This window comes from Bubalus kerabau, chromosome 10 (assembly GCF_029407905.1).
Source record: "Bubalus kerabau isolate K-KA32 ecotype Philippines breed swamp buffalo chromosome 10, PCC_UOA_SB_1v2, whole genome shotgun sequence".
Taxonomy (NCBI): domain Eukaryota; kingdom Metazoa; phylum Chordata; class Mammalia; order Artiodactyla; family Bovidae; genus Bubalus; species Bubalus kerabau.
Window position 1 is genome coordinate 59721002 of NC_073633.1, and position 25873 is coordinate 59746874.

The 25873-nt window shown below is 38.6% G+C and overlaps 1 protein-coding gene across 1 annotated transcript; it reads left to right on the forward strand.

Moving 5' to 3' along the window:
* Window positions 1–637: 637 nt before the first annotated feature.
* Window positions 638–22960, forward strand: PYGO1 (pygopus family PHD finger 1). Its single transcript, XM_055537886.1, has 3 exons — window positions 638–822; window positions 18475–18560; window positions 19632–22960. Exons 1-3 carry the CDS (start codon window positions 774–776, stop codon window positions 20754–20756), a joined length of 1260 nt encoding a protein of 419 aa, XP_055393861.1. The 5' UTR covers window positions 638–773; the 3' UTR covers window positions 20757–22960.
* The last annotated feature ends 2913 nt before the right edge of the window (window positions 22961–25873 follow it).

Consider the following 25873-nt stretch of genomic DNA (forward strand, 5'->3'; position numbering starts at 1 on the left):
CGCGCTCGGAGCAGCGCGGGGCTGGGCGGGGCGGCCCCTAGGCGCGCGCTGCCCGCCCCGACTGCCAGGGCCGCGGGCCCGCTAGCCCCGCGCGGAGCGAGAGGCGCGCGCGGGCTGTGGGGGCTGGGCCGAGGCGGAGCGTTAGGCGGCGGCGGGAGGCACCGCGGGACCAGGCAGCGGCCCCCCCGCCCCACCGAAGTCCGTCCCCGCGCGGGGCTGGGGAGCTCGGGGCGGGGAAGCCGCGGGGCCGCGCCACGTCCCTCGCCCGCCCCAGAGCGGGTTTTGCAGGCGGCTCCAGGTTGGGAGCTTTTGTGTCTGCGACTCGGGAGCTGTGAGAGCGCAGACCTCCTCCTCAGAGGGCGCTGTGAGTGCGCCGCCTGGGCCCGGCCGCCCGCCTCCCGCCTCCCCTGTCAGCGGCTCCTGAGGCGGCGGCGGCGGCGGCGGCGAAGAAGGAGTGGGAGGAGGCGGCGGCGGCGGCGCACTCGTCCTCCGCACACGCCGGCCCCGGGCGGGGGGCCGCCCCGAGGCCGCGCTCCCGCCGCCGCCGCTGAGCCCGGCCGGACCCCGCACGCCGCCCGGCCGCCCGGAGGCCTCGTCCTCCTCCCAAACTTTGCAAAGTCGCCCCGCGTCTCTGCCGCCCTCGGCCGCGCCTCAGCTCTGAGGCTCGCCTCGCAGCCGCAGCGGCCCCGCGAGCAGGAGGAGGAGCCGCCGCCGCAGCATCAAAGAGACCGAATTCCCGCGGCCTGGGGGGGAGTCATGCTTTGCGGTCTGTAATGTCAGCAGAACAGGAGAAGGATCCCATTTCGCTGAAGAGAGTTCGAGGTAACCGAGAAGGGCTCCGGGTTGAGGGAAGCGGGGTGAGCGGGGCGCGCGGGGGCCGCGTGCCCGGCCGCCGGGAGGCCACGGGGCTCTGTCCGGGCCTAACTCCGCGCAGCCCGCGTCCCGCCTGCGCCCCGGGGCCCGGGTTGCGGTCGAAGGCGCGCGGTCCCGGCGCTCGCCCGCCCGCAGGACCCCCGCGCCGGGCCCTGGCCGCCCCGACTTTGTGTTAGGAGGCAGTTGAAGCCGCACTCCGCATCCCTTCATACCCCGCTTCTCGCCCACCTTACCTCGTTGGCCAGACACAGCACAATAGGCAGCTCAGAGGGTGAGAAAGAAACACCCCCGGCAGAGACCACGAACGGTGCCTACCCCCCACAAAAAAGTAAGTTGGACCGCACTGGAGTTGACGCTCTTGCAGAAGGTGTGCCGGGCCTTCGCGTCTCTCCCGGGCCCCCTTCTCACCTTCCAAAAGGCAACAAACATGCAGCTTATTTTCCTTAGGAAAGGAGAAACTATATTCATTGAAAACGCTTTCCTCTGTTGGCTTATGGATAAGAAGCAAGTCGCCCCAAATCAGTTTTACACACGGTCGGTCGGCTGGCTTCTTCCTCGCACACGAGTTAGGAATTTCCCTGCTGCCTTACTAAGAAATATAAGAGGAACGTGTGCCAGACAAAAGATACTGCCTATAAGTTCAGACGTCAAGTGCCGTCTCGAAATTTGGGGAGTGTCCTTCAGCTCTTTATTTCTAGCGTTCAATAAGGTTAAGGTTGAAAGTCCTAAAGTTGAAGTCATACAGTTTGCTCATTAAGCAAATATTTATTGAACATCTACTCTGTGCTCGGCACTGTTTTTGACACTGGGATACCACGGTGAACAAAGCAAAAAGACCATCTTCACCCACCAGGAATTCAAACTCGTGGGGTAAACAAATGATGAACAAATGAAAGGTATAGAATGTCAAATGGTAAGTGCTATGGAAAAGATCAAAGCAGGGAGAGTGGTTAGAAAGTGTGTATGGGGGTGGGGAGGTAGTGATTATTTATAAGAGGGCTCACCTGGAAGATGAAGCTTGGCAAAGATCCGAAGGAAGCGATAGAGCAGAGCCCTATGGATAGGCGTGGGAATAGCAGTATTGGCAAGAGGAACAGCAAGTGCAATGGCCCTGGGTCTGGAATTTGTCTAGTGTGCTCAAGCAGCTGCATAGAAACTCTTGTAAGTGGCAGAGAGTGAGCAAAGGGACAGTAGTGTGAGCTGAGCTGAAGGATAGGGTGAGTGTGTATTGGGGGTCTTGTGAGCCATTGAAAGATTTTACTTTGGCTTTCACTCTGAGATAGGTGCTGGATGGTTTTGTCTAGGAGAGTGACTGACGTGACTTAGGTTTTTACTTGCCGCTGTGTGGAGAATAGACTGTAGCGAACAAGGGCTAACAAGGGAGGCTACTTAGGCTATTGTAATAAACCTTTCAGCCAAACAAGATAAAGTGCTTTATAAATCAGTAGTAAGGTAAATTTCCAGTTGATTTAAGTGATATAGAGACTGAGGACCGCAGCCATTCATCTGTGTTTTTGTTTCTTGTGACTAGAGATTAAATCTGTAGAACTGGCTTGAGACACAGTGACAATGTGGGATCCAAATAACATAACTTGAGTTTAGATAGAGATTGATTTTCTTAAACATTTAAGCAAAAACATAATTTAGAGCAGAATATTGTTTTTACAGGCTTAACATCAGCACAGTCTTTCTCTTGGTGAAGATTTTCTATTTCAACTTTTCTTTTCTCTTTGTGGTTATGAGTTGCCAAAGCCTTTAAGGAGTAGACTTTCTGAAATAGTTATCTCTTTGATATGTGTACCATATTGTTTTGCCTATTATTGTAAATTACTTTGGGCTTGAAGGAAAAGAAATCGTTATCAAGTTTATACCTTTGAATTCAATTGTCAGTCTTAATCAAATGTAATTTTAAATAAAATTGATGGGTATGTCATTGTGGGTCAAGAGCACAGACCTATCTTTGCTTTGTTACAACTGCTGGTTTTAACTTAGATGTTGGGAATTCACTCAGGTGTCAGTTCAAGAATACTGTGAGAGTTAAGTACCAGAATATAAGACAAAGCACTTTTTAAAATAAAAAGCTGATATGAAGAGGAGTTTTTATAATAAGTCGTTTTGTACTAATTAGAACATTAATTTTTAAAGCATTCTAAAATTATTTTATAATCCATAAAAGGTACCAGTATATCTACATAAGCTCTTCTGAAGCATGGTTCTGCTGAACTTCACTGCCCTGAAGCTTTTGGTTATAATTTATATCATCTGACTGCTTATAAGAAGGTGGTATTTGCAGAACATAATCTCTTGAACATTGCTTCTCAAACTGTTTCTCCATCCACTGATATACATAGGCAGACTTTTTAATGGTTATGTATTTCATGTGTATAAAAAGTGTAAGTCATCAAACCTCTTGCTGAGGATAAGGCTAAGATATAGACGATAGATAGATAGACATATATAGGTAGATAGATCTCTCTACATATCTATATATGTATAGATAAAGATATGTGTATAGATATCTATCTATATCTATAGATATCTATAGATATATCTATCTATATCTATACATATATCTCTTATCTATACATATATCTATCTATACATGTATCTCTACATATGTTTATCTATAGAGAGACCTATATATATATTTAAATTTAGAAGAATTATTAGAAAATAATATTATAGGTATAACTCAGATATGGCAAAATTAGGACAACATGAATGACTTAAGGACTTTGTAATAGTATACTCTGTAGACCTAAAGCACCATGATCCCTTAGGATGCTTATACAAAATGTAGCTTCCAGGACCCACAGAATTAGGATTTCTGAGAGATTTCTCTGTATCCTTAACAAGCTCTCCTGTTGGTCCTTATGTACACAAAAGTTTGAGAACTGCTGTTGTTAGACCTAGGTTATGATAGGTAAGTGGACCAGAGGAAGTGGACTGGTAGTTTTCCAAACTTGTCCTGATATTTTAATATTAGATTCAGAGTTCATATTTAGTGGCCAAGTATCTTTCTCATATTTCCTACCAGTTCTTACCAGCCCCCAAGCCCTCAGCCCTTGATTGAAAGACAGATCCATGAGGATATGTACAATATCTTGATTATTTTTCTTTTTCTTCCCTAACTGCTTTGCTTACAGGAGATACTAGATGAATGAATGAGTGAATACATGAAGGAACTCATTCATATCTTTATGCTGCTTTCATATTGTCCATAGCCTCTCCCACCGGTTTTTACTTGCGCTTTTCCCTTAAAATGTTACCATCATCCTTAGTTTAACCAACAATCCTGTTATCCAGTATTCTGATGACAATACTCGTTCATTTATTCAACAAATATTTATTGGATAGACAATGGGAATACATTGCTAAGAAGACATAACGCTTGTCTTCACTAACTTTTAGTGTAGTCTGGGATACTGAAAAGTAACCATTTACAAACAGTGTGATAAGTGCTGTGATCATCTATGAAAAAATAAACATATAACGCCTCTTTAGGGGAGTCAAGGAAGGCCTCCTGGAGGAAAGTTTTAAGAAGCAGTGGGTGTTCCTTTGTTTTAAATGTAGAAAGAGCAGCAAGGAGGATGAGGGGTGAGAAGAAGGTCTAGGAACTTAGTGATGATTTTGAGAAGGCACTTTTGGGAGAAAACCATATTTCAGAGTACTGAATATTAAGTGGTGAAGATTTGATTTAAAAGAAGCTTGGTGGCAGAAGGAAATACGTAGCCAATAGATTGAAAAGAGTCAAGACAAAGTTTGTGTGGGTTCTCTTTGTTTACTTTTTCTCCCTTGAACAATGATAGACATATTAGTAGACCAACAGAAGGACCTGATTTAGAGGAAGACGGGAGAAACTGAAAAAGCAACGGAAAAAGAGGATAATTCATTAATAAAGCATTCAGTACATATAAAAAAATATCTACTGTGTGCTAGGTACTTGCTGTTGTGGAGGTTGGGCATGAAACAGACAAGGCTCCTATCCTCATAAATCAAGTTTCTGCATATGAGAGAAGGAATAGCATCAAGGATGCAAATGAAGAGTTAGTCTTAGAGAATTAAAGAGAAAATGAAGAAGAAAAGCAAATTTAGAGTTGAAGCATTCATTTCAGATGAAATGCTATTTTTTTTACATAAATGTCACATTTATTGTTTCAAATACAATTCTGTCTGATTTACTACTGATTTTGTGTGGAAAAATTAAGACAGCTGACATTATATGACTCATGTCAGAACTGTGCTGAACACTATATAGTATCAAGATAATTCCATCTAGACTATGAATAAATGATAGTTCTTTAGTAGAAATTTCACTAGTCATGAGGCAAAAGTGATTAAGTAGCTATCTGCTTTTAAAAGACTGTACACCTTCAGGTGAAAAGCTTTTAACCAGAGTTGAAATGACACTGGAGAGGTGAGGATGTATTTTAGAGTGGCATAATCACACAGAAATGTCACAGAAGCATACAAGGTAGACGGTACTAAAAAAATACAGACCATCTTGATAAGAGGAGTGTATGGAAGATTTGGATTAAGATAGAAGAGTAAGCATAATTTACGTAGTCATAGAACTGAGGGAAGGAACCGGTGAGAGAAAATCTAAAGGACAGGATTTTGAGGGGGATCGTTGTTTTGTTTTATTTTTTAATTAGCATAAGTAAGGACTAGGCAGAGTGTCAGGAAAGCAAGTTTGGTTTTCAGCACATTGAATGAGTATCCCCGTGGGATGTTGCAGAGTATGCAATGGATAAACATGGTTTGGAACTGAGGTGGGTGGTCTGAGCCAGAAATAGAGATCTGGAAGTTATCAGTAAACATGTGAATATTAATTTGATGCCTTGGGAGTAGATGAGCTTACCCAAGAGAGTGCAAAGTTAGAAGAAAAAAGCATTGAGGAAAGCAACTTTGGGAACACTAATGTTTAGGAGATAAGAGGGAAAAGAGGGCGCTGAAAAACAGAATGCCAAGGAGTAGCCAGAGAGATAGAGGAGAAAAACAGAAGAGAATGGTGTCACAGATATATAAAAGAATAATTTATGAGGGAGCGATAAATAGGTTTTGTTGTTAACAAATGGAATGAAAGGTGTCTGTGAGACCTTCAGCATGCTCTTTCTCCCATATTCCCTAACTTGATAAAGATCATTTATTGAGTAACCCAAACCCATCCCCCAGTGTAACTCAGCACTGTCCCAGAGTCCTAGATATTCTGTCTCTTTAGTATGTTTTGTACCTGTCATCTCCTAGTCTTTCCACAGCTACTTCTTTAGTTCAGATTTTGCTTATCTCTGATTATTACACTAACCCTGTCACTGGTTTCAGTGACCCATTTTGTCTTTTTTAACCCATTTTCCACATTGCTACTTACTGCTGGTGATATATAACTGCCATTTATTAAGTACTTACCAAGCAGTTTTCTAAGTAGTTTAATCATCTTGATAACCCTGTAAGTTATGTTATTATTATTCTAGGTTTACAGTTGAGGAATTGATGTTCAGAGACGTTTAGCAGTATGTGGTAATGTAACATATTCAAGTCTGCCTGCTAAGTTGCTTCAGTCATGTCTGACTCTTTGTGACCCCATTGACTGTAGCCTGCCAGGCTCCCCTCTCCACGGGGTTTTCCCAGCTAGAATATTAGAGTGGCTTGCCGTTTCCTCCTCCAGGAAATCTTCCTGACCCAGGGATTGAACCTGCGCCTCTGGTGTCTCTTGCATTGGCAGGCAGGAACTTTACCACTAGTGCCACCTGGGAAGCCCATATTCAAGTCTACCCAGCCAGTAAGTGGCAAAGCTAGAATGTAAATTCTGGGGCCTCAAATCCTAGCCACATAGTGCTCCCCAAACACAGTTTAGTCACATTACTCTTTTTTGTAAAATTCATTGGTTTCCCGTTGCATTTCTGATGAAAATCCAACCTTCTTATGTTGACCCAATCTAACATTCCTATCTTCTTATTTGACCCAGGCCTACCACTTAGTCTTCCATCCTTCATATTCATGAAATGTTCATCCTTGTCTCCCATGCTCCATTTCTGAAATATTCACATTTCCTCTCTAGATGTCATGAGCTCTCTTGCCTTTACATTTTTCTTTGCACATTCTGTTCCTTCTGCTAGGCATGTCCTCTTCTTTTTCCTAACTTTGCTATGATACCCATCCTCAAAGCATCAGCTCCATTGAGACCTCCCATTATTAGAGGTGTTATTGTATAGAGTCAGCTTTCTACTTGGACACCATCTACCCACCCTTCTAAGCTTTACCTTTGTGAGCAGCCTTAAATTTCATGCACCACAGTAATGCAAAGATTGTTAGTTTGGGGAGAACAGTTGGCACAGGAACCACAAATATTTAAAAACTTAAATGACTGAGGTTGAGGGCTTTCTCATTTTAATATTTATTACCTGCCCAGATTGATATAGATTTGAGGCATCATATAGTGGACACTTTCTGCCTTGCATTTGAAAAGGAAATAATGTGTTTTTCATTTCAGTCATATAAGGCCGTTTTGCCAAATGCTTGATGGAATTCATGTAACATTATATTCACGTATTCACAATGTTTCCATTCCATGGTAGAGACCAGTATTATTAAAGTGTATGTTTCAGGTGAAGATAAAGCTGTTTAGCTAAGAAGCTCACATCCAACTGACAGTATATGCTAGATTTCTGTGCTGTTATGAAAAACTGATATTTGAGTGTCCAGTGATTGTGTCGTCACTGCTGGTTATTAGATATTGATAGGATGTTAAATACTGTAGAAACGGAAGTGAAGTACGCTAGTGATAAAGTTTAGTCTAAAGGGAAACAAAACGAGGACTAGCAATTGAGGGTCTGCTCTGTGCCAGGCAATGTATTAGGTACTGTTACAGTCTGTTTGGGCTGCTGTAACAGAATACCATAGACTGGGGGGTTTGTAAACAACAGATATTTTATTTCTTACTATTCTTTTCTAAAAAACTTTTATTTACTTACTTATTTTTGGCTGTGCTGGATCTTTGTTTCTGTGCACAAGCTTTTCTCTAGTTGTGGCATACAGGGGCTACTCTAGTTGCAGTGTGCATGCTTCTCATCGCAGTGGCTTCTGTTGTTGCAGAGCACAGGCTGTAGGGCACGTAGACTTCAGTAGTCACCCCACTCGGGCTCAGTAGTTGTGGTACATATGCTTAGTTGCCCTGCAGTCATGTGGATTCGTCCCAAATCAGGGATCAGACTCGTGTCCCCTGCTTTGGCAGGCAGATTCTTAAACACTGGACCACCAGGGAAGTCCTATTTCTTACAATTCTGACAGCTAGAAAATCTGAAAGCAAAGAGCCAGCAGACTTGGTGTCTGGTGAAGACCCACTTTGTGGTTCATAGACAAGTCTTCCTACTCTGTCCTAATATGGAAAGGGGTGAGAAAACTCTCCTAGGTCTGTTTCATAGGGGCAGACAGAGCCCACTTGACCTAATCACCTGTCAAAGACCCCGCCTCCTAATACCATCACATTGAGATTGGGATTTCAACATAAGTATTTCGGAGGGCAAAACCTGGTTTGAGTCAAATCGGTCTAGAGTACATACTTATTCTAATTCATTCACATTTTAAAATACACACTTGGAATAATGCTGAAGCAGGTCTGTTTAAAGGAAAATATTAGAATACTCATTGGAAGGACTGATGCTGAAGCGCCAATACTTTGGCCACCTGATGCGAAGAGCCGACTCATTGGAAAAGACTCTCATGCTGGGAAAGTTGAGGGCAAGAGAAGGGGGTGACAGAGGATGAGATGGTTGGATGGCATCATCGACTCGATGGACAAGAATGTGAGCAAGCTCTGGGAGATAGTGAAGGACAGGGAAGCCTGGCATGCTGCAGTCCACGGGGTCACAAAGAGTTGGACGCAACTGAACGACTGAACAACAAAAATGTTTTAAAATAATGTAGTCACATTACTTACAAGAACTGTTACTATCACATACCAAACCATAATTGTGAATAAAATGAGTTTAATAAAAGAAAATTTAAAATATATGAGGCATACTCATATCTAGTGTACAAGAATAATGTTCCCTTTAAAGACTTGGTGCCAAAATAGATTGAGTCTTAAACCTAAAGAATAAAGAAGTTGTACCTAGACCAAGAAAAAACCATAAGAGGGCTAAAGTAAATAATCCACTCTTTCAAAAGGGAAAAAATCGACTTTAAGAAATAAAAAGTGCTTACAAATACTTCCGTGGTGGCTCAGATGGTAAAGAATCCACCTGCAGTACGGAAGACCTGGGTTTGATCCCTGGGTTGGGAACAGCTACCCACTCCATATTCTGGCCTGGAGAATGCCATGGACTGTGTAGTCTATGGGGGTTGCAAAGAGTCAGACACTACTGAGCGACTTTCACTTTCACTTTGGCTTCCCTGGTGGCCCAGATGGTAAAGTGTCTGCCTGCAATGCAGGAGACCCGGGTTTAGTCCTTGGGTCAGGAAGACCCCTTGTTAAAGAAATGACAACTCGATTCAGTATTCTTGCCTGGAAAATCCCACAGATGGAGGAGCCTGCCAGGGTATAGTCCGTGGGGTTGCAAAGAGTCAGATACAACTGAGTGACTAACACATACAAATAAATGATTTTATCCTTATAAATGAGTTTCATATAAAAATCATTAATTTGTAGAGTCTTTAGATGGGAAAAAATAGCTTCATTTAATAGGTTGGAAACTCCCCTAAGACGATAAGGAGAGAAATAAGCTTCCAGATCTACATAAAAGGTAAAAGTTTATTTTGCTTAATTGAGATTGATTGACATAATGAAGGGTGATAATATATAGATTAAATTCCTTTACTTTCTTAGGATGAGAGAGGTTTCTTTCTCTATTGTGGACATCACTCCTTCCAACTTCTCTGCCCCTTGTGCATTCGGAGGGCACTGGGCAGGTAGGAGTGAAGAGATGAGATTAAGAAGTTTAAGAATTAACAAAAGGATCAGAGTAGCCATTGTTAGAACAAGCTTTGAAAGTTCCCCTTTTCTTGGTTCTGTGCCCCACAGCTCTCAACTTCTGGCTGAAATGGTCATGATTTCCCTTGAAGAGTGTAGAGCAGATAGAGAGAAGCTTTGGCATCAAGTTATTAAGATAACCTAAATAACTACCACTATAACCACTACTTTCCCTCCTTATGGATTTTGGCCTTGCAGCTTCATTTCTAAGGAGTAATAATTACAGAAATTCTTGGTAGCTTATATTCTAATTAGCCCCAATGAGCATTAATCTGATTTAACATGACTTATTATATCATGGAGATGACAGAACCAGCATTATTACAGACAGTGATGGGAGGGACCTAGGTAAGGCCAAGAGTCAAGCCATTGGAAATGGCCTCATTAACTTTTTAGATGAATAATCAGTGGGGCAACAGAGACCAGTGGGAACTTGAAGGATTGTTTTATGGAGGAAAATATTAGACTCTTAAATAAAAAAGTAATACTATAAATTCAGTTTTCAAAAAAGAATTTTAGATGGCTTTACTCACAGATTACTTGAAAATATGGAATTTATTTAAATGATTCCAAATGTCAGAGTTTTGCCTTATAGTAAATATAGACATTATTATTAAAATTTTAGAAAGTGAACAGAGATGATAGAGTACATTTTGTTCATCTTTAAATTACAGTATTTTAATAGAAAAAGTTACAGCTATTCAGTAGTCTTAATAATGCTGTGGAAAAAGGTAATTTATATGTACTAGAAGAGACTCAGAGAAGGCAATGGTATCCCACTCCAGTCCTCTTGCCTGGGAAATCCCATGGATGGAGGAGCCTGGAAGGCTACAGTCCATGGGGTCGCTAAGAGTCAGACACGACTGAGCAACTTTTCACTTTCATGCATTGGAGAAGGTAATGGCAACCCACTCCAGTGTTCTTGCCTGGAGAATCTCAGGGACAGAGGAGCCTGGTGGGCTTCCATCTATGGGGCTGCACAGAGTTGGACATGACTGATGCGACTTAGCAGCAGCAGCAGCAGCAGAAGAGACTAATGTATTAATCAGTTCAGTTCAGTTCAGTTCATTTCAGTCGCTCAGTTGTGTCTGACTCTTCGCAACCCCATGGACTGCAGGACCCAGGCCTCCCTGTCCATCACCAACTCCCGGAGTTTACTAAAGTCATGTCCATCGAGTCAGTGATGCCATCCAACCAGCTCATCCTCTGTCGTCCCCTTCTCCCGCCTTCAGTCTTTCCCAGCATCAGGGTCTTTTCAAATGAGTTGGTTCTTCGCATGGGGTGGCAAAAGTATTGGAGTTTCAGCTTCAGCATCAGTCCTTCCAATGAATATTAGGGACTGATTTCCTTTAGGATGGACTGGTTGGATTTCCTAGCTGTCCAAGGGACTCTCAAGAGTCTTCTCCAACACCATAGTTCAAAAGCATCAATTCTTCAGTGCTCAGCTTTCTTTATAGTCCAACTCTCACATCCATACATGACTACTGGAAAAACCATAGCTTTTGACTAGATGGACCTTTGTTGGCAAAGTAATGTCTCTGCTTTTTAATATTCTGTCTAGACTGGTCATAACTTTTCTTCCAAGGAGCAAGTGTCTTTTAATTTCATGGCTGCAGTCACCATCTGTAGTGATTTTGGAGCCCCCAAAAATAAAGTTTGCCACTGTTTCCACTGTTTGCCCATCTATTTGCCATGAAGTGATGGGACCAGATGCCATGATCTTAGTTTTGTGAATGCTGAGCTTTAAGCCAACTTTTTCACTGTTGTCTTTCACTTTCATCAAGAGGCTCTTTAGTTCTTCTTTGCTTTCTGCCATAAGGGTGGTGTCATCTGCATATCTGAGGTTATTTATATTTCTCCTGGAATCTTGATTTCAGCTTGTGCTTCATCCAGCCCAGTGTTTCTCATGATGTACTCTACATATAAGTTAAATAAGCAGGGTGGCAATGTACAGCCTTGACGTACTCCTTTTCCTATTTGGAACCAGTCTGTTGTTCCATGTCCAGTTCTAACTGTTGCTTCCTGACCTGCATACAGATTTCTCAAGAGGCAGGTCAGGTGGTCTGGTATTCCCATCTCTTTCAGAATTTTCCACAGATTGTGGTGATCCACACAGTCAAAGGCTTTGGCATAGTCAATAAAGCAGAAATAGATATTTTTCTGGAACTCTCTTGCTTTTTTGATGATCCAACAGATGTTGGCAATTTGATTTCTGGTTCCTCTGCCTTTTCTAAAACCAACTTGAACATCTGGAAGTTCACGGTTCATGTACTGTTGGAGCCTGGCTTGGAAAATTTTGAGCATTCATTTGTTAGCATGTGAGATGAGTGCAATTGTATGGTAGTTTGAGCACTCTTTGGCATTGCCTTTCTTTGGGATTGGAATGAAAACTGACCTTTTCCAGTCCTATGGCCACTGCTGCATTTTCCAAATTTGCTGACATATTGAGTGCAATACTTTCACAGCATCATCTTTTAGGATTTGAAATGGCTCCACTGGAATTTCATCACCTCCACTAGCTTTGCTCGTAGTGATGCTTTCTAAGGTCCACACGACTTCACATTCCAGGATGTCTGGCTCTAGATGAGTGATCACACCATCGTGATTTTCTGGGTCATGAAGATCTTTTTTGTACAGTTCTTCTGTGTATTTTTGCCACCTTTTCCTAATATCTTCTGCTTCTGTTAGGTCCATACCATTTCTGTCCTTTATCGAGCCCATCTTTGCATAAAATGTTCCCTTGGTATCTCTAATATTCTTGAAGAGATCTCTAGTCTTTCCCAATCTATTATTTTCCTCTATTTCTTTGCACTGATCACTGAGGAAGGCTTTCTTATTTCTCCTTGCTATTCTTTGGAACGCTACATTCAAATGGGTATATCTTTCATTTTCTCCTTTGCTTCTCACTTCTCTTCTTTTCACAGCTATTTGTAAGGCCTCCTTAGACAACCATTTTGCCTTTTTGCATTTCTTTTTCTTGGGGATGGTCTTGATCACTGCCTCCTGTACAGTGTCACGAACCTCCATCCATAGTTCATCAGGCACTCTGTCTATCAAATCTAATCCCTTTAATCTATTTCTCACTTCCACTGTATAATCATAAGGGATTTGAATTCGATCAGACCTGAATGGTCTAGTGGTTTTCCCTTCTTCCTTCAATTTAAGTCTGAATTTGGCAATAAGGAGTTCAGTTCTGAGCCACAGTCAGCTCCCATCTTGTTTTTACTGACTGTATAGAGCTTCTCCATCTTTGGCTGCAAAGAATGTAATCAATCTGATTTCAGTGTTAGCCATCTGTTGTTGTCCACGTATAGAGTCTTCTCTTGTGTTGTTGGAAGAGGGTGTTTGCTATGAGCAGTGCATTCTCTTGGCGAAACTTATTAGCCTTTGCCCTGCTTCATTCCGTATTCCAAGGCCAAACTTGCCTGTTACTCCAGGTGTTTCTTGACTTCCTACTTTAGCATTCCAGTTCCCTATAATGAAAAGGACATCTTTTCTGAGTGTATTAATGAATTTTTATTATTAAGCGTTACCTTTTTCTATTTACACTTTTGTTATAATGAAATACCCATAACAAACATTAGGAAAGACAGGGCTTTAATGTTTGGTCTCTTTGTTTATTTATATAATCACTTTATTATTTGACCTCAAGCCCACTGCTTATTCTTTTCCACAAAATTTCTAGGTATTCAGATTTAAGAACAACACATTTCTCTGTTCAGTATGTTAGTATATACTGTTATGCCTTTTGTGGGCCATTGAGGAAGACATTATATGTATAAGATTTCTGGAAGGCAAACTTATATCTTCGAAATTAAATAAACTTAGTTTTACTTAAGCAACAAAGCAAAAATAAATAAGTTGGACTTCACCAAAATTAAAATCTTACATTTTTTACATCTGATAAGACTCTAGTATCCTTAATATATATGTAAAGAATTCTTAAAACATAACAGAAAAGACAATCTAAGTGAAAAAATAGGCAAAGAACTTGAAAAAGCATTTCTGCACAGAAGATCAATAAATATACGAAAGGGTAGTCAACATTATTCGTAATTTTGGAAATGCAAATTAAAAGCACAAGGAGATACCACTTCACACTCACTAAAGTCACTATTAAAATAAAAAAACAAATGTTGGGGAGGATATGAAGAAATCAGAACTCTCAGACTTCAGAGGTGGGGAATGTAAAATGATGCAGCCACTGTAGAAGCTTAGTGTTTCCTCAAAATGTTAAACATAGAGATATCATGACTCAGCAACTGCACTCCTAGGTGTATACCCAAGAGAATTGAAAATACACTTTCATTAAAAAAGTGTACATAAATGCATCCAAAATAGAAACAACCCAGGTGTTCACCAACTGATGACTGGATAAAAATAATGTGGAATGTTCTTCAGCCATAAAAAAGAATGCAGTAGTAATACATAAAATAACAGGGCTGAACCTTGAAAATATTATGCTAAGTGAAAGAAGCCAAACACAGAGCCACATATTATATGGCTGACAGGTACGTGGTTTCTTTTTGGGATGATGATAGTGTTCTGGAATTAAATAGTGGTGATAGATACACTGCTTGGTGGTAGTGAATATGCTAAAGACAAAACAAAAACCCATTGAATTGCACACCTAAAAGCAAAAGAAAACAAATCCTAGTTTCAGATTTCAGAGCTGCTTTTTACCAGAGGTATGGCCCAGACCTTTACAATTTCATTTCTCTTTGTTTCTTTTTTAAAATGAGGATGATTTTCCTCATAGGTTTGTTATGAAGATTAAGTGAAGGAACATAGATATAGTTAGATAGAAACCTTTAAGATAAGATGCTAGAACAAAACTACAGAGTCTCTTCTTAAATTTCAAGTGAAATGAACCAAAACAGTTGGAAAAAAAATGGCAAAAAATGTCAGCAACAAACAAGGGAAGGGACACAGCCCAGTAACATAAATCTGGAACAGGCTGCAATCTAGATCACTGTTTTAGGCTTCTAAAACAACCCCTTCCTCTTGGGAGCTGTTGGTGATTTACAAAATTTTGAGAATTCTCACTAGTAACCCCAGGTCTGGAGAAAAGCAAATTAAATGACTGTTCTTATTGTCTCACTTTTTTGAGTGAGAAAAAAAACGAGTAAAACAAGTTTGTTGTTGTTTTTAAAGGACTCTCTCTGAGAGAAAAGAAGTCTTCAGGGATACCAGGTGAATAAGACAACACAAGAGAATACTCTAATGTGAGTCGATTACTGCACCCTACAAATAAGTAGATATGCACTTAACAAAACCTCAAAATTAAGAGCCTGGATGTTTCAAGGAAACACGAGAGGTTAATAACCTTACTAAGATAGGCAAACATTTTAAAGAGAATATCCAGTCTAATAAATGTAACATTCATATTGGGTTTATTCTAGGAATGTCAGGCTAGGTTTAACATTAAAATAATGTAAAGGAAAAACATCATATGATTAGATACATACCACATAAGCCAAGAAAACCACCTAAGCCAGGCAAACAACCTTAGATAAGAATAAAAGGGAATCAAAGTCACATACATTAAATCAGAGTTTAAAAGGTCTGGGCAAAGTTACAGGGTAAAAATAAAAGCATGATAATTACTCAGACATGCTATAGCAAACTAATGAACTAACACACATAGTGAAGAAAAAGAAAAACAGCATGCAGAAGATGAAGAAACCATAACCTACAGGACAAAAAGGAAAAAGTAAAAATTTATAGTCCTCAACTTTCGATGCAGGAAGTGTCAACATTATTTAAAGAAAAAAGAAAAACCATGTTTTTAATGTTTTTTATTTAATGTTTTTATTGATGTTTTAGCCTTAGAGAATTCTCTTTTGATGAAGAAACATTTAGCATATTCATCATTTTAACTTGTTTCTTTTTCCTTATTAAATTTGAATAAGTTAACATTTAATGCTTTTATTTAAATATATCCCATTTTTGTAAAAATATTACTGTCAGTGTTTATACACAGGAGTGAAAGTAGGTAGGTAGATAGTAAGCTAAAAGTCTGGACTGATGTTAACTTAGGAGTAATGATAGTTTCTGGCTGGTAGGGTTTGAGGTATGTATCAGTCAGGGTCTAGTCAGGAGGCAGAAACCATACCAATTATTTTTAACGTGAAGAATTTGATATAAAGTATTGCTAACAGATATTAAACTGGCAAAATGGAATACTAAAGATTTTACAGAGGTAACAACTGTGGGAAGAAGCTCCCCATGTCCTCATGGCTGTAGGACATAGGAAACACGTTGGAATTATAAAAACATGTCCACTCACAAGAGGGACCCTGTGGAGTTTAAACTCCGATCTCTGAGAAGGGGGTGCTGCTTAGGCTGGTATAAATGCCCATGGGGTTAGAGGATGGGACTAGTGACTCAGTGCTGATGTCTCTGAGGAGGGCACAATCAGGCTATCTGGGATAATATGTGCTCTAAAGAAAAACAGTGTTATTTTGTTCCAGATGGCTAGCCAGAACAGGGAGTACCTTTCCACTCATTAGAAGACTTCCTCTCTGTCCCTCAATAGGGCTTTTAATAAGTTTTTATTCATACTGGTCTTGTGCATTTCTTAAGTTTATTGCTAGTTATTTTAGTTTAGTTTTGTTCCTGAAAATGAAAACTTTTCTTCTTCGTTATCTTTTAATTAGTTGTGGTTTTTATACATGAAAGCTTTTGGTGTTTAAATATTAATTTAACACCCAGAATCCTTACTAAAATTTTGTTATTGTTTGTCATAGTTTTTACCTCCACAGTATTTAAACTTGTCCTAAATAGCCCTTACAGAAATCTGCTTTGCATTTTGTTATGTGTAGGACTATTGCCAGCATGCTGATTTCTCTTTATTGCCATGTACCATTTCTTTCCCTGAACTACTGTTGTAAAGATATCATTACAGGTCTCCCTGCTCCTGACCTCATTCTCATCACCAGTTTATTCTCAGCACAAATGCTAATGTAATCTTTTAAAAACACAACTCGTGTTACTTTCCTGTTTGAAATTCTTAAATGATCATCCACTGTTCTCCAAATATAATCCTGATTCCTTATCATAAGCTACAAGGCTCTATATCTCAGTCAGCTTGGGCTGCCACAACAAGATGCCATAGACTGGTGGGCTTAAACAACAGAAATTTATTTTCTCACAGTCGGGTGCTAGGAAATCCGAGATTAAGGCGCCAGCCAGTTTGTCAGTTCCTGGTCAGAGCTTCCTTCCTGGCTTGTAGGTATATGCCCATCTTCTTGTGTCCTCATGTGGTCTTTCCTAGTGTATGCATGAGGGATGAAGGAAGGGAAGGGGAGAGAGAGCAAGGACAATCACTTATTCTTCTTCTAAGGCCGCTAATCCCATTATAAGGGACCCACCCTTGTGACCTAGTATGACCCTAATTACCTCCCAAACCCCTCATTTCCAAATACTCTCAAATTAAGGTTAGGGCTTCAATGTAGGAATTGTGGGGGGATACAGCAATCAGTCCATAACACTTTAAAATGATCTGGTCCCTGCCTGTCTCTTCAGCCTTTTCTGAAGGCACTCTACAGAGTCCCATAACACACTGGTCTCTTTTAAATGTCTTAGACACATTTGTGCTCCTTTCTTATTTATTCTCTCTGCCTACAGGCTTATTGTTCTGCTCTTCAGATGAGAGATTTCTTGTCATCTTTTAGGTGTCAGTTTAAGTATCTCTTAGAATCCACGTGTATGAGCAAGTCTCCTAAAATCTTCTGTCAACCCATTGAATTTATTTATTAATCTGTTATAAATATGTATTATATGGCTACATATATGTGTACATAATTTTATTCTCACTTTTGTATATGTTCAGAATTCTCTATAATAAAAAATGTGCTTTTTTAATGGAAAAAAGTTCCATTGATAAACTTACTTTTTAACATAGTCAAGCTTTTGCTTTTAATTGATTACATTGAGAAAATCATGCCCACATTCATTGTTGTGTTTTGATAATACCTTTCAGAATTAAAAGGCATATGCCTTTGATGCTATAATTCTAGTTCTAGGAATGACTTGTACATGAGTGTAAAGACATTTATACATGGATTTTCATTGCAGAAAAGCAAAGGTTTGAGAACAATTAAAATCCATCAATAGGGAGAAGACTAGTTTAATGAATTATGGTATAATCATACTATGAAATACTACTCAGTTGTTAGAGAATGGAGCAGTTCTATATGTAATGGCATAGAATGATTTCCAAGTAAGAAAGCAAGGTACAAACCATTGTTCTATACTAAACATGGCATCCTTTTTTTTACTCCCTAGAGATACACTAGAATTAATCTAGATTATCTTTGGAAAGATGGAGAGAAACTAGCAACAGTGTTTGCTTCAGGAATAGGAAACCAGATGACTGAAGGTTTGAGGGTAATATAGAGACTTACTTTTTCACTGAAAAAAAAAAAAAACAATGCTGTGGGAGTAGAAGTGAATGACTCTGGCTGAGATTATGGGGAAGGCTTTTTGAAGAACAAAGATAATAAAAGCTTAATACTACTTTTATCTAATAAAAATAGAAAACATATTAACAGGTAGCTATAATGGTATGAAAGATATAAAATTTCACTTATGAATAGAAATAATATTTGAATGTATTTACTTATTTTTAGGTGGTGATAGTGGACTGGATGGGTTAGGAGGACCAGGTGTGCAACTAGGAAGCCCAGATAAGAAAAAACGCAAGACAAATACACAGGTAAACTGGCATTTTCTTTGTTAACAGTTTTTCTTCACTGATATGATCACGCTATGAGGTAAATTTAACTTTGGTCGTGGATTTTGTTTACTATCCTCATTCTGAACCTAGTAGTAAATTCTGCAGTGATTGTATTTTTATTTATTTATTTAGTTTTTACTCTGCAACTCATGGCTATTATTGGACTGTAGGCCTAGAGTGAATACTGCAAGAAGGAAATGTAGGCAAATAAATTAAAATGCTTATTCTTAAATCTAACTTCAAAGGAATAGATGCCTGTAGTTTTATGAAAAGATTTAAAAATACATGGACACAAGTTTAACCTGGAGTAATGTTCAACTATTATAATAAATCAGTATGTATGTACATAACATGAAGCAGAAAGCATCTTTTGTCTATAATCTTTGGTCGTAATAAACATTTATAAATACTGACTTTCTTGGTTTTATCCTCTATAAATTTGAAGCACTCTTTTTGTTGTAAAGACTGCAAGTGAGTATGAAGTGTGTACATTTTACCTTTCTCCATTTTGGCTACACGGTTAAACTTGCAGTGTGACTAAAACTGGCAGTTAATTTTTCTAGTCTGAGGTCTAGAACGTAGTGCTTTGGGACTACTTCAGTAGCTACTCCCTGAAGTTTAGCCAGGAAAAAAAAATTAGGTCCTGTTTACTGTTATTTAATTTTATAGCTATTTGGAGGTATAAAGGTACTTTTAGTTAAAATTTTAAGTGGAAGATTATAGTTGTAGGCTAGCATATTAAATGAAAATTATGGTAATGAAGCTTCTTTTGAAGACTGAATACATCTAGAGTTTGAAATAATTGATTTGAGCTAAAAAAAAATACCATATTTCCTTTCCTAAATGAAAGAAACCTACACATTTTTATCATTAAATATAATTAAATATAAACTTTTTTTGGAATTGAAAGGTCAAGTGAAGAATTAAATTTTCATAAATTAAAATTTCATAAATTTCAAAAGAAATTTAACTAAAACTGGGTTCATAAATGTTAATATTTATGACTTCTTTGATCAAAAACATGTATTTCACTTTACATTTTCATTTCAGGGGCCTTCTTTTCCTCCATTGTCTGAGTATGCTCCGCCACCGAATCCAAACTCTGACCATCTAGTGGCTGCTAATCCGTTTGATGACAACTACAATACTATTTCCTATAAACCACTACCTTCATCAAATCCGTATCTTGGCCCTGGTTATCCTGGCTTTGGAGGCTACAGCACATTCAGAATGCCACCTCACGTTCCTCCAAGAATGTCTTCCCCATACTGTGGTCCTTACTCACTCAGGAATCAGCCACACCCATTTCCTCAGAATCCTTTGGGCATGGGTTTTAATCGACCTCATGCTTTTAACTTTGGGCCACATGATAATTCAAGTTTTGGAAATCCATCTTACAATAATGCACTAACTCAGAATGTTAACATGCCTAATCAACATTTTAGACAAAATCCTGCTGAAAACTTCAATCAGATTCCTCCGCAGAATGCTAGCCAAGTATCTAACCCTGACTTGGCATCTAACTTTGTCCCTGGAAGTAATTCCAATTTTAGTTCTCCGTTAGAATCTAATCATTCTTTTATCCCTCCCCCAAACACTTTTGGTCAAGCAAAAGCACCACCCCCAAAACAAGACTTTAGTCAAGGAGCTACCAAAAACACAAATCAAAACTCCTCTGCTCATCCACCTCACTTAAACATGGATGACACAGTGAATCAGAGTAATATTGAATTAAAAAATGTGAATCGAAACAATGTCGTCAGTCAAGAGAATAGCCGTTCGAGTAGCACTGAAGCTACAAACAACAGCCATGCAAATGGGACACAGAGTAAACCACGACAGCCTAGAGGTGCCACAGATACATGCACCACTGAGAAAAGCAATAAATCTGCTCTCCACCCAAGCCGTCATGGGCATTCTTCTTCTGACCCAGTGTATCCTTGTGGAATTTGTACAAATGAAGTGAATGATGATCAGGATGCCATCTTATGTGAAGCCTCTTGTCAGAAATGGTTTCATCGGATCTGCACTGGAATGACCGAAACAGCTTATGGCCTCTTAACAGCAGAAGCGTCAGCAGTATGGGGCTGTGATACCTGTATGGCTGACAAAGATGTCCAGTTAATGCGCACTAGAGAAACATTCGGTCCACCTGCAGTGGGGAGTGATGGCTAATAACAGGCATTCACTTCAGTGTTTGCCCACCCTCTGTGTATTACAGAGGGTCAGTGACACAGGATTTTAATGTTTTACATAATTTTTTTAAAATGCATACATGAAAAGATTATTTACCTTTTAGTTTTTATTAATACTCCACTTCATTGCTAGTGCATATTTTGTATTGTCTTGTTTGCTATAATAAATAAGAATAATGTATATGGGGTGCATTAGAAAGTACTATACAAATAAATTTTAGTTGTTGTTAAACATAAAAGCCTCTTGAAGCTTCAAGATAATGTATAGCAAACGTAGGCAAGTTTTTACTTTTTTAAAAGTTACAATCATTGAAAAATGTGTCAGTTAACCCTTGAACAACACAAGTTTGAACTGCATACGTCCACTGATTTTCAGTAAACGCATACTGTAGTACTACATGATCCTTGGTTGGTTAAATCCTAGGATAGGGAAACACAGTTTTGGGGGGCTGACTGTAAAGTTGTATGCAGTTCTTGACAGTGAAGAGATTGGCACCCCTAGCTCCCACATTGTTCAAGGGTCAAGTGTATTTCACTGCTGAACTTCGGCAATATCAAATTAAACATTTAGTTCAAAGAATATTTGAGAATCCATGTAATGTGTTTTCAGAAAGAATATATGTAGCTAAAACATGAAAGCATACATTTTAATGGATCTTCTAACAAATAGTAGAGTATGACACCAGATTCCTCCCTTACTGGTGTTCCTGAAATTAGTGACTTTAATATTATCAAGTCAGTCTTTCTAGGATGTCTGTTTGTACAGATACAGGACAGATGTTAGCATATAGTAGATGTTCAATACGCATTTGTTGATTAACTTGTGGATTGTACCACATGAAATTGCTAACGTAAGATCAGTTGAAAATTGACTACAATTAGTAGAATTGTCATAAAGGGTGTTTTTAGTTGTGCTATTTAGAAATATAACAATATTATGCTCTTCACTCTTCAGTTTTCCTTGATTATTCAGTTGTTTTGTTATTGTTTTCCAGAGAAATAAATAATACAGTATTCTCAGAAGAATTGTGAATATTTTTCTTAATATCATTTCAAACTGGGACATAAAAAAATGAATTTGGCCTTACAGGGCTCTGCTGGCAGAAGAACTACTCAGTGGTGGTTTGAAAAATCTTGTTCTTGGGATCTGAATTTAAAAATGAGCCTCACAGGACTTCAAAATCCATTTTAAGTGAAGATCAATTAAGAGCCAAGGTGAGAGCTTACTGACAGCCATTTGAGGCCCTGCAGGAGACACAAGTTTCTGCTGGGGCTGGGGAGAGTGTAAAAACAGACTTAAAAGTATTCTCTTGAGGGAAGATCAAGAAGGGAGACAGTTGGAGGTACACTCATTAAGATTTGAAACAACAGAAACCTGTTTTTGGAGTGGATCAAAACCTGTGACCCAAAAAAAGGATTCTATATGACAGTTGATAGCAGTTTACACAATGGTTGGTTGTTGGTAAAGCTCCCAAACTTGAACCATCATTCCTGTTGTGCCCAAATCTGAAGACCTTGTGGTGATCTGCAAAAGGGATAGTGACAACCATTTAAACCTTGGTGAAATGACAGCAGCAGCAATGTTGCCAAGAAACTTAAATTATGCTTGAAAATTTTGATTATATACCCTTTGATTAGTAAAAATGAACTGACACTTTTACATGACAGCACTGGCATCACATGTCACAAGCCACTGACGCAAAGTTAATTATTTGATTCTGTCGTTTCCAGCATAGTCACCAGAACTTTGTCCAATGAACTGGTGTAGTTTGCATCGTTTGGAGCTTTTTCTAAGAAACTACATGTTCTCCAATTGAGAAACAGTAATTGGAGGGTTTGAACAATTTATACAACATAGCAAATGATGAATTTTATAAAAATGAAATATTTAATATCCTGTTAGAAGAAAATTATTAATGCTCATGATGCGTATTTTGATTGAATAAAACTTATTTTTTTAAATAGTGTTTTAATTGTGACCAACAAAAACAGCAATTTCATATGGTACAAGGTAATATAAATAAGGTTTTTCCCATTTACCTGTGACTAGTTAGAGGTGGGTACAAAATATTTTAAGCATAGCTGTAAGATAAATATCTTTATAGTTTTAGGAAATGGTATAAACTCTCATACTAGGTACTCCTTTGTGTGAAAATTTAACCATTTGAAGCAGATTAAAATGCAGTACATTGGGCTGACTCTTGACATTTGATTGTTCAGTAGCATACTTGAAGATCATATTTTGCTTACATTGTTTAGTAGCATACTTGAAGATCATATTTTGCTTACATTGTAGCTTTTGTTATTTTCTAAATGTGTAAGGATCTAGTTAAGTTGTTTTTGAAATCCCAATTAGTGCTATTTTTTAGATATAATGCACTGCATGCTATAAACCCAGTTCTAGCATCAGATGGTGATTAAAAAAGAAATGACTGAGTACAGTTAGATACTGAGTAGAACCTTCCAGTGTCCTCAGGAGTTAACACAGTAGTACTCGCTGTGTTCATTGCTAAAACTGGTGAGAAGCAGTTTCTAAAGCCCTCTGTTGCTTACAGTTTTATTAGTTATGAATGTTTTGTGAAAAGGAAATAACCTCTCTCAAATTAGTCTAAAAATACTTGATTTATAATGTGACTTTTATTTTCCATTTCCAAATAATTGTTTTTAAAATTTTACAAACAAGTGAATTTGTTCTTGTGTTTAGGTCTTAAGAACACCTTACTTACTTAGATAAGACTCGGTTAAATATCCAAAAGAGGAAAAAAACATGGTTGATTCCAGCAATGAATTACAGGCAAACTGTAATCATAACTGACAAACGTTTTCATCTATTTGAATTAATTTTATTACTAGTTCTACATTTGTCTATATAACACTGTCAGAAGTTTTCTAGAGGCTTTTTGGTAGGGAAGTGATGAACTTTAAGAAGGCCAGATATGAATTTGCCTAATATGACTCAAAGAAGACTGTTACACAAATTGATGTGGCTTTCATAATGCAAGTGATGAGTTGCCCTAAATTTCAAAATATTTAAAGAGGGAATGAGATGCATAATCTTCTAGTAACATCACACCTTTTTTAGCGTAATCCTCTTCCTTCACTGAAAGGACCTCATCTCACATGCACACATATATACAAGGACACACACATGTGCAGTTGAGCATGAAATCTTGGGGTTTCTCCTACATTCTCAAGTTTTGCCAGAGTTCAGCCTGGCTGTCAGCAGCTGGCTCCCTCAACAAGACTCGGTTACTGATAGAAAGTTTTAAAACATCAGTTCCTTTCTCAGAACTCGCTTTGTTCATTTCACGAGAGAATTCTTGAACCACTTGCTTCCAGATGCTACTGGACTCACAGAAATAATTTAGCTTGTAAAAGAAAAATAAATTATTCTTCAGATAGAGTGCTTAGAATTAGATTTGTGATCCGTGTTTTCCTTGTGTGTGAAATACTTTAGAGTACTGCTATTATGATTCTTGTTATCCAAACTAGAAGATTATGTACATAAAACTGAAGATTTTCTTGTACTAGTGCTTATTCTTCTTAGATGAACACAATATAAGAAATCCAATTTGTGTGTGTATGTGTTTAGATTCCCAACTCTTCCTAGTGGTAGGAAAAAAACTGCAATAATAGGTCACCCTGATATCTGCTGACTTGAATCATCCAGGTAAAATATCGGGAGTTTTCTTCTAATACTCTTCCAAATTTGTTTGTCTTGAACAAACTGAGTGCTAGTACTTACTATTCAACATGTTATAGTAATTGTATTTAATAGTAAATATATATATATAAGCAATGATTTTTAAAGGGAACTCGAGAGAGTTTTTTGATTTCTTTTTTGCAGTTTATAGAGGTTTCATATGCATGAGTGTTTTGTTATTTAAGATCTTTTTAATTAAAAGCATCAAGATTCCCAAAGTTCATTTGTAAATAGCGATTTAGAACTCTCTATAAGATGACTAGATTCTTAGGGAAGCTCATAAAGGCTTATTTAAACCTCATATAGTTAGCCAATAGTATCATGCTGAGTGCTCCTTCTTTAGGAGAACCAATCAATGTAGGAAGGAGAAAGGAGAGGTCTTACCTTTTTCCTGATTGGACACAGGAAGGTTACGTTCTTTGGTGTGAGTGTTTCCCAGTTGCCCTCCTACCATCCTAAATTCTCCAGTGAAATGCTCTAGAAACCAACCTGCCTTTTCCCTTCCTGGATGTTCTGTACTTCAAAATTTCATATCTTTCTTCAGAAGCCACACTTCTTTGTTGGCTGTGGTTGGCTAGATTTTTAAGGGGGAAATGTTTTCCAATAAGTTTTGAACAAAGTGAAGAATATGGGATTAAATTTCTCATGTTTTAAAGACTTTATGCAGAATGAATCTTAATATCTTAGATTTTCGGCAATATGACCACATTTCAGTCACCATAGAAAGCAGTATTTTTATTAGATCGATACCTTGAGAGTACTTCCCATTTTCCTTTGAGACTTTTCACTTTTTTCTCTGCTTCAGAACTCAGAGATTTCCTTATTTCCAAATTTCAGTAACTTCCCCATTTCCTGTATTCCATTTATCCTATAAAGTAGTATAGAAGTCGCATCTGTATTTTTCCAACTCTTGGTACAGTGATGGGAGCTTAGAGGCACCCCTGGAGTAAAGGAACTAGGATGGCATTAGTATTTGCCAAGACAAGTGGTCTAGGGCAAGTAAAGGGAAGGAAGTTTTCATTGAAAACTTAATGAAAGCCAATGGATAAGCTTCATCTTATGTCATATTTTGTCAAAACACATTATTTGTAATTATATTAAAATTCTAAATACCTGTCCTTTTCTTGTTCTGTAGGTGATGTAGATGATGTTGCTTGTTAGTTAAAATACCTTTTATAAAAGAAAGTCCTGCTTCTTATCATGATGTATGTGACTTAAATGACTGTTTCATATTAAAACTATTTCTTCCTTATGTACTGCTTACATATACCTCTTTTTGGGATATTAGTTCAGTACTTTTATACAAATCTGAGTGTGTTCCACATTGGTGACATGTATTTTTGCAGTAAATTTTTGTTTTGTTCTTAGAGCATGTTTAAAGTAACACATGCACT

Bases quoted from the DNA above. Each gene is read 5' to 3' on its own strand.
- PYGO1 (XM_055537886.1), top strand. From the start codon at position 774: ATGTCAGCAGAACAGGAGAAGGATCCCATTTCGCTGAAGAGAGTTCGA. The intron at 823-18,474 runs GTAACCGAGAAG...ACTTATTTTTAG, and splicing joins TTCGCTGAAGAGAGTTCGAG to GTGGTGATAGTGGACTGGAT. The intron at 18,561-19,631 runs GTAAACTGGCAT...TTTTCATTTCAG, and splicing joins AACGCAAGACAAATACACAG to GGGCCTTCTTTTCCTCCATT.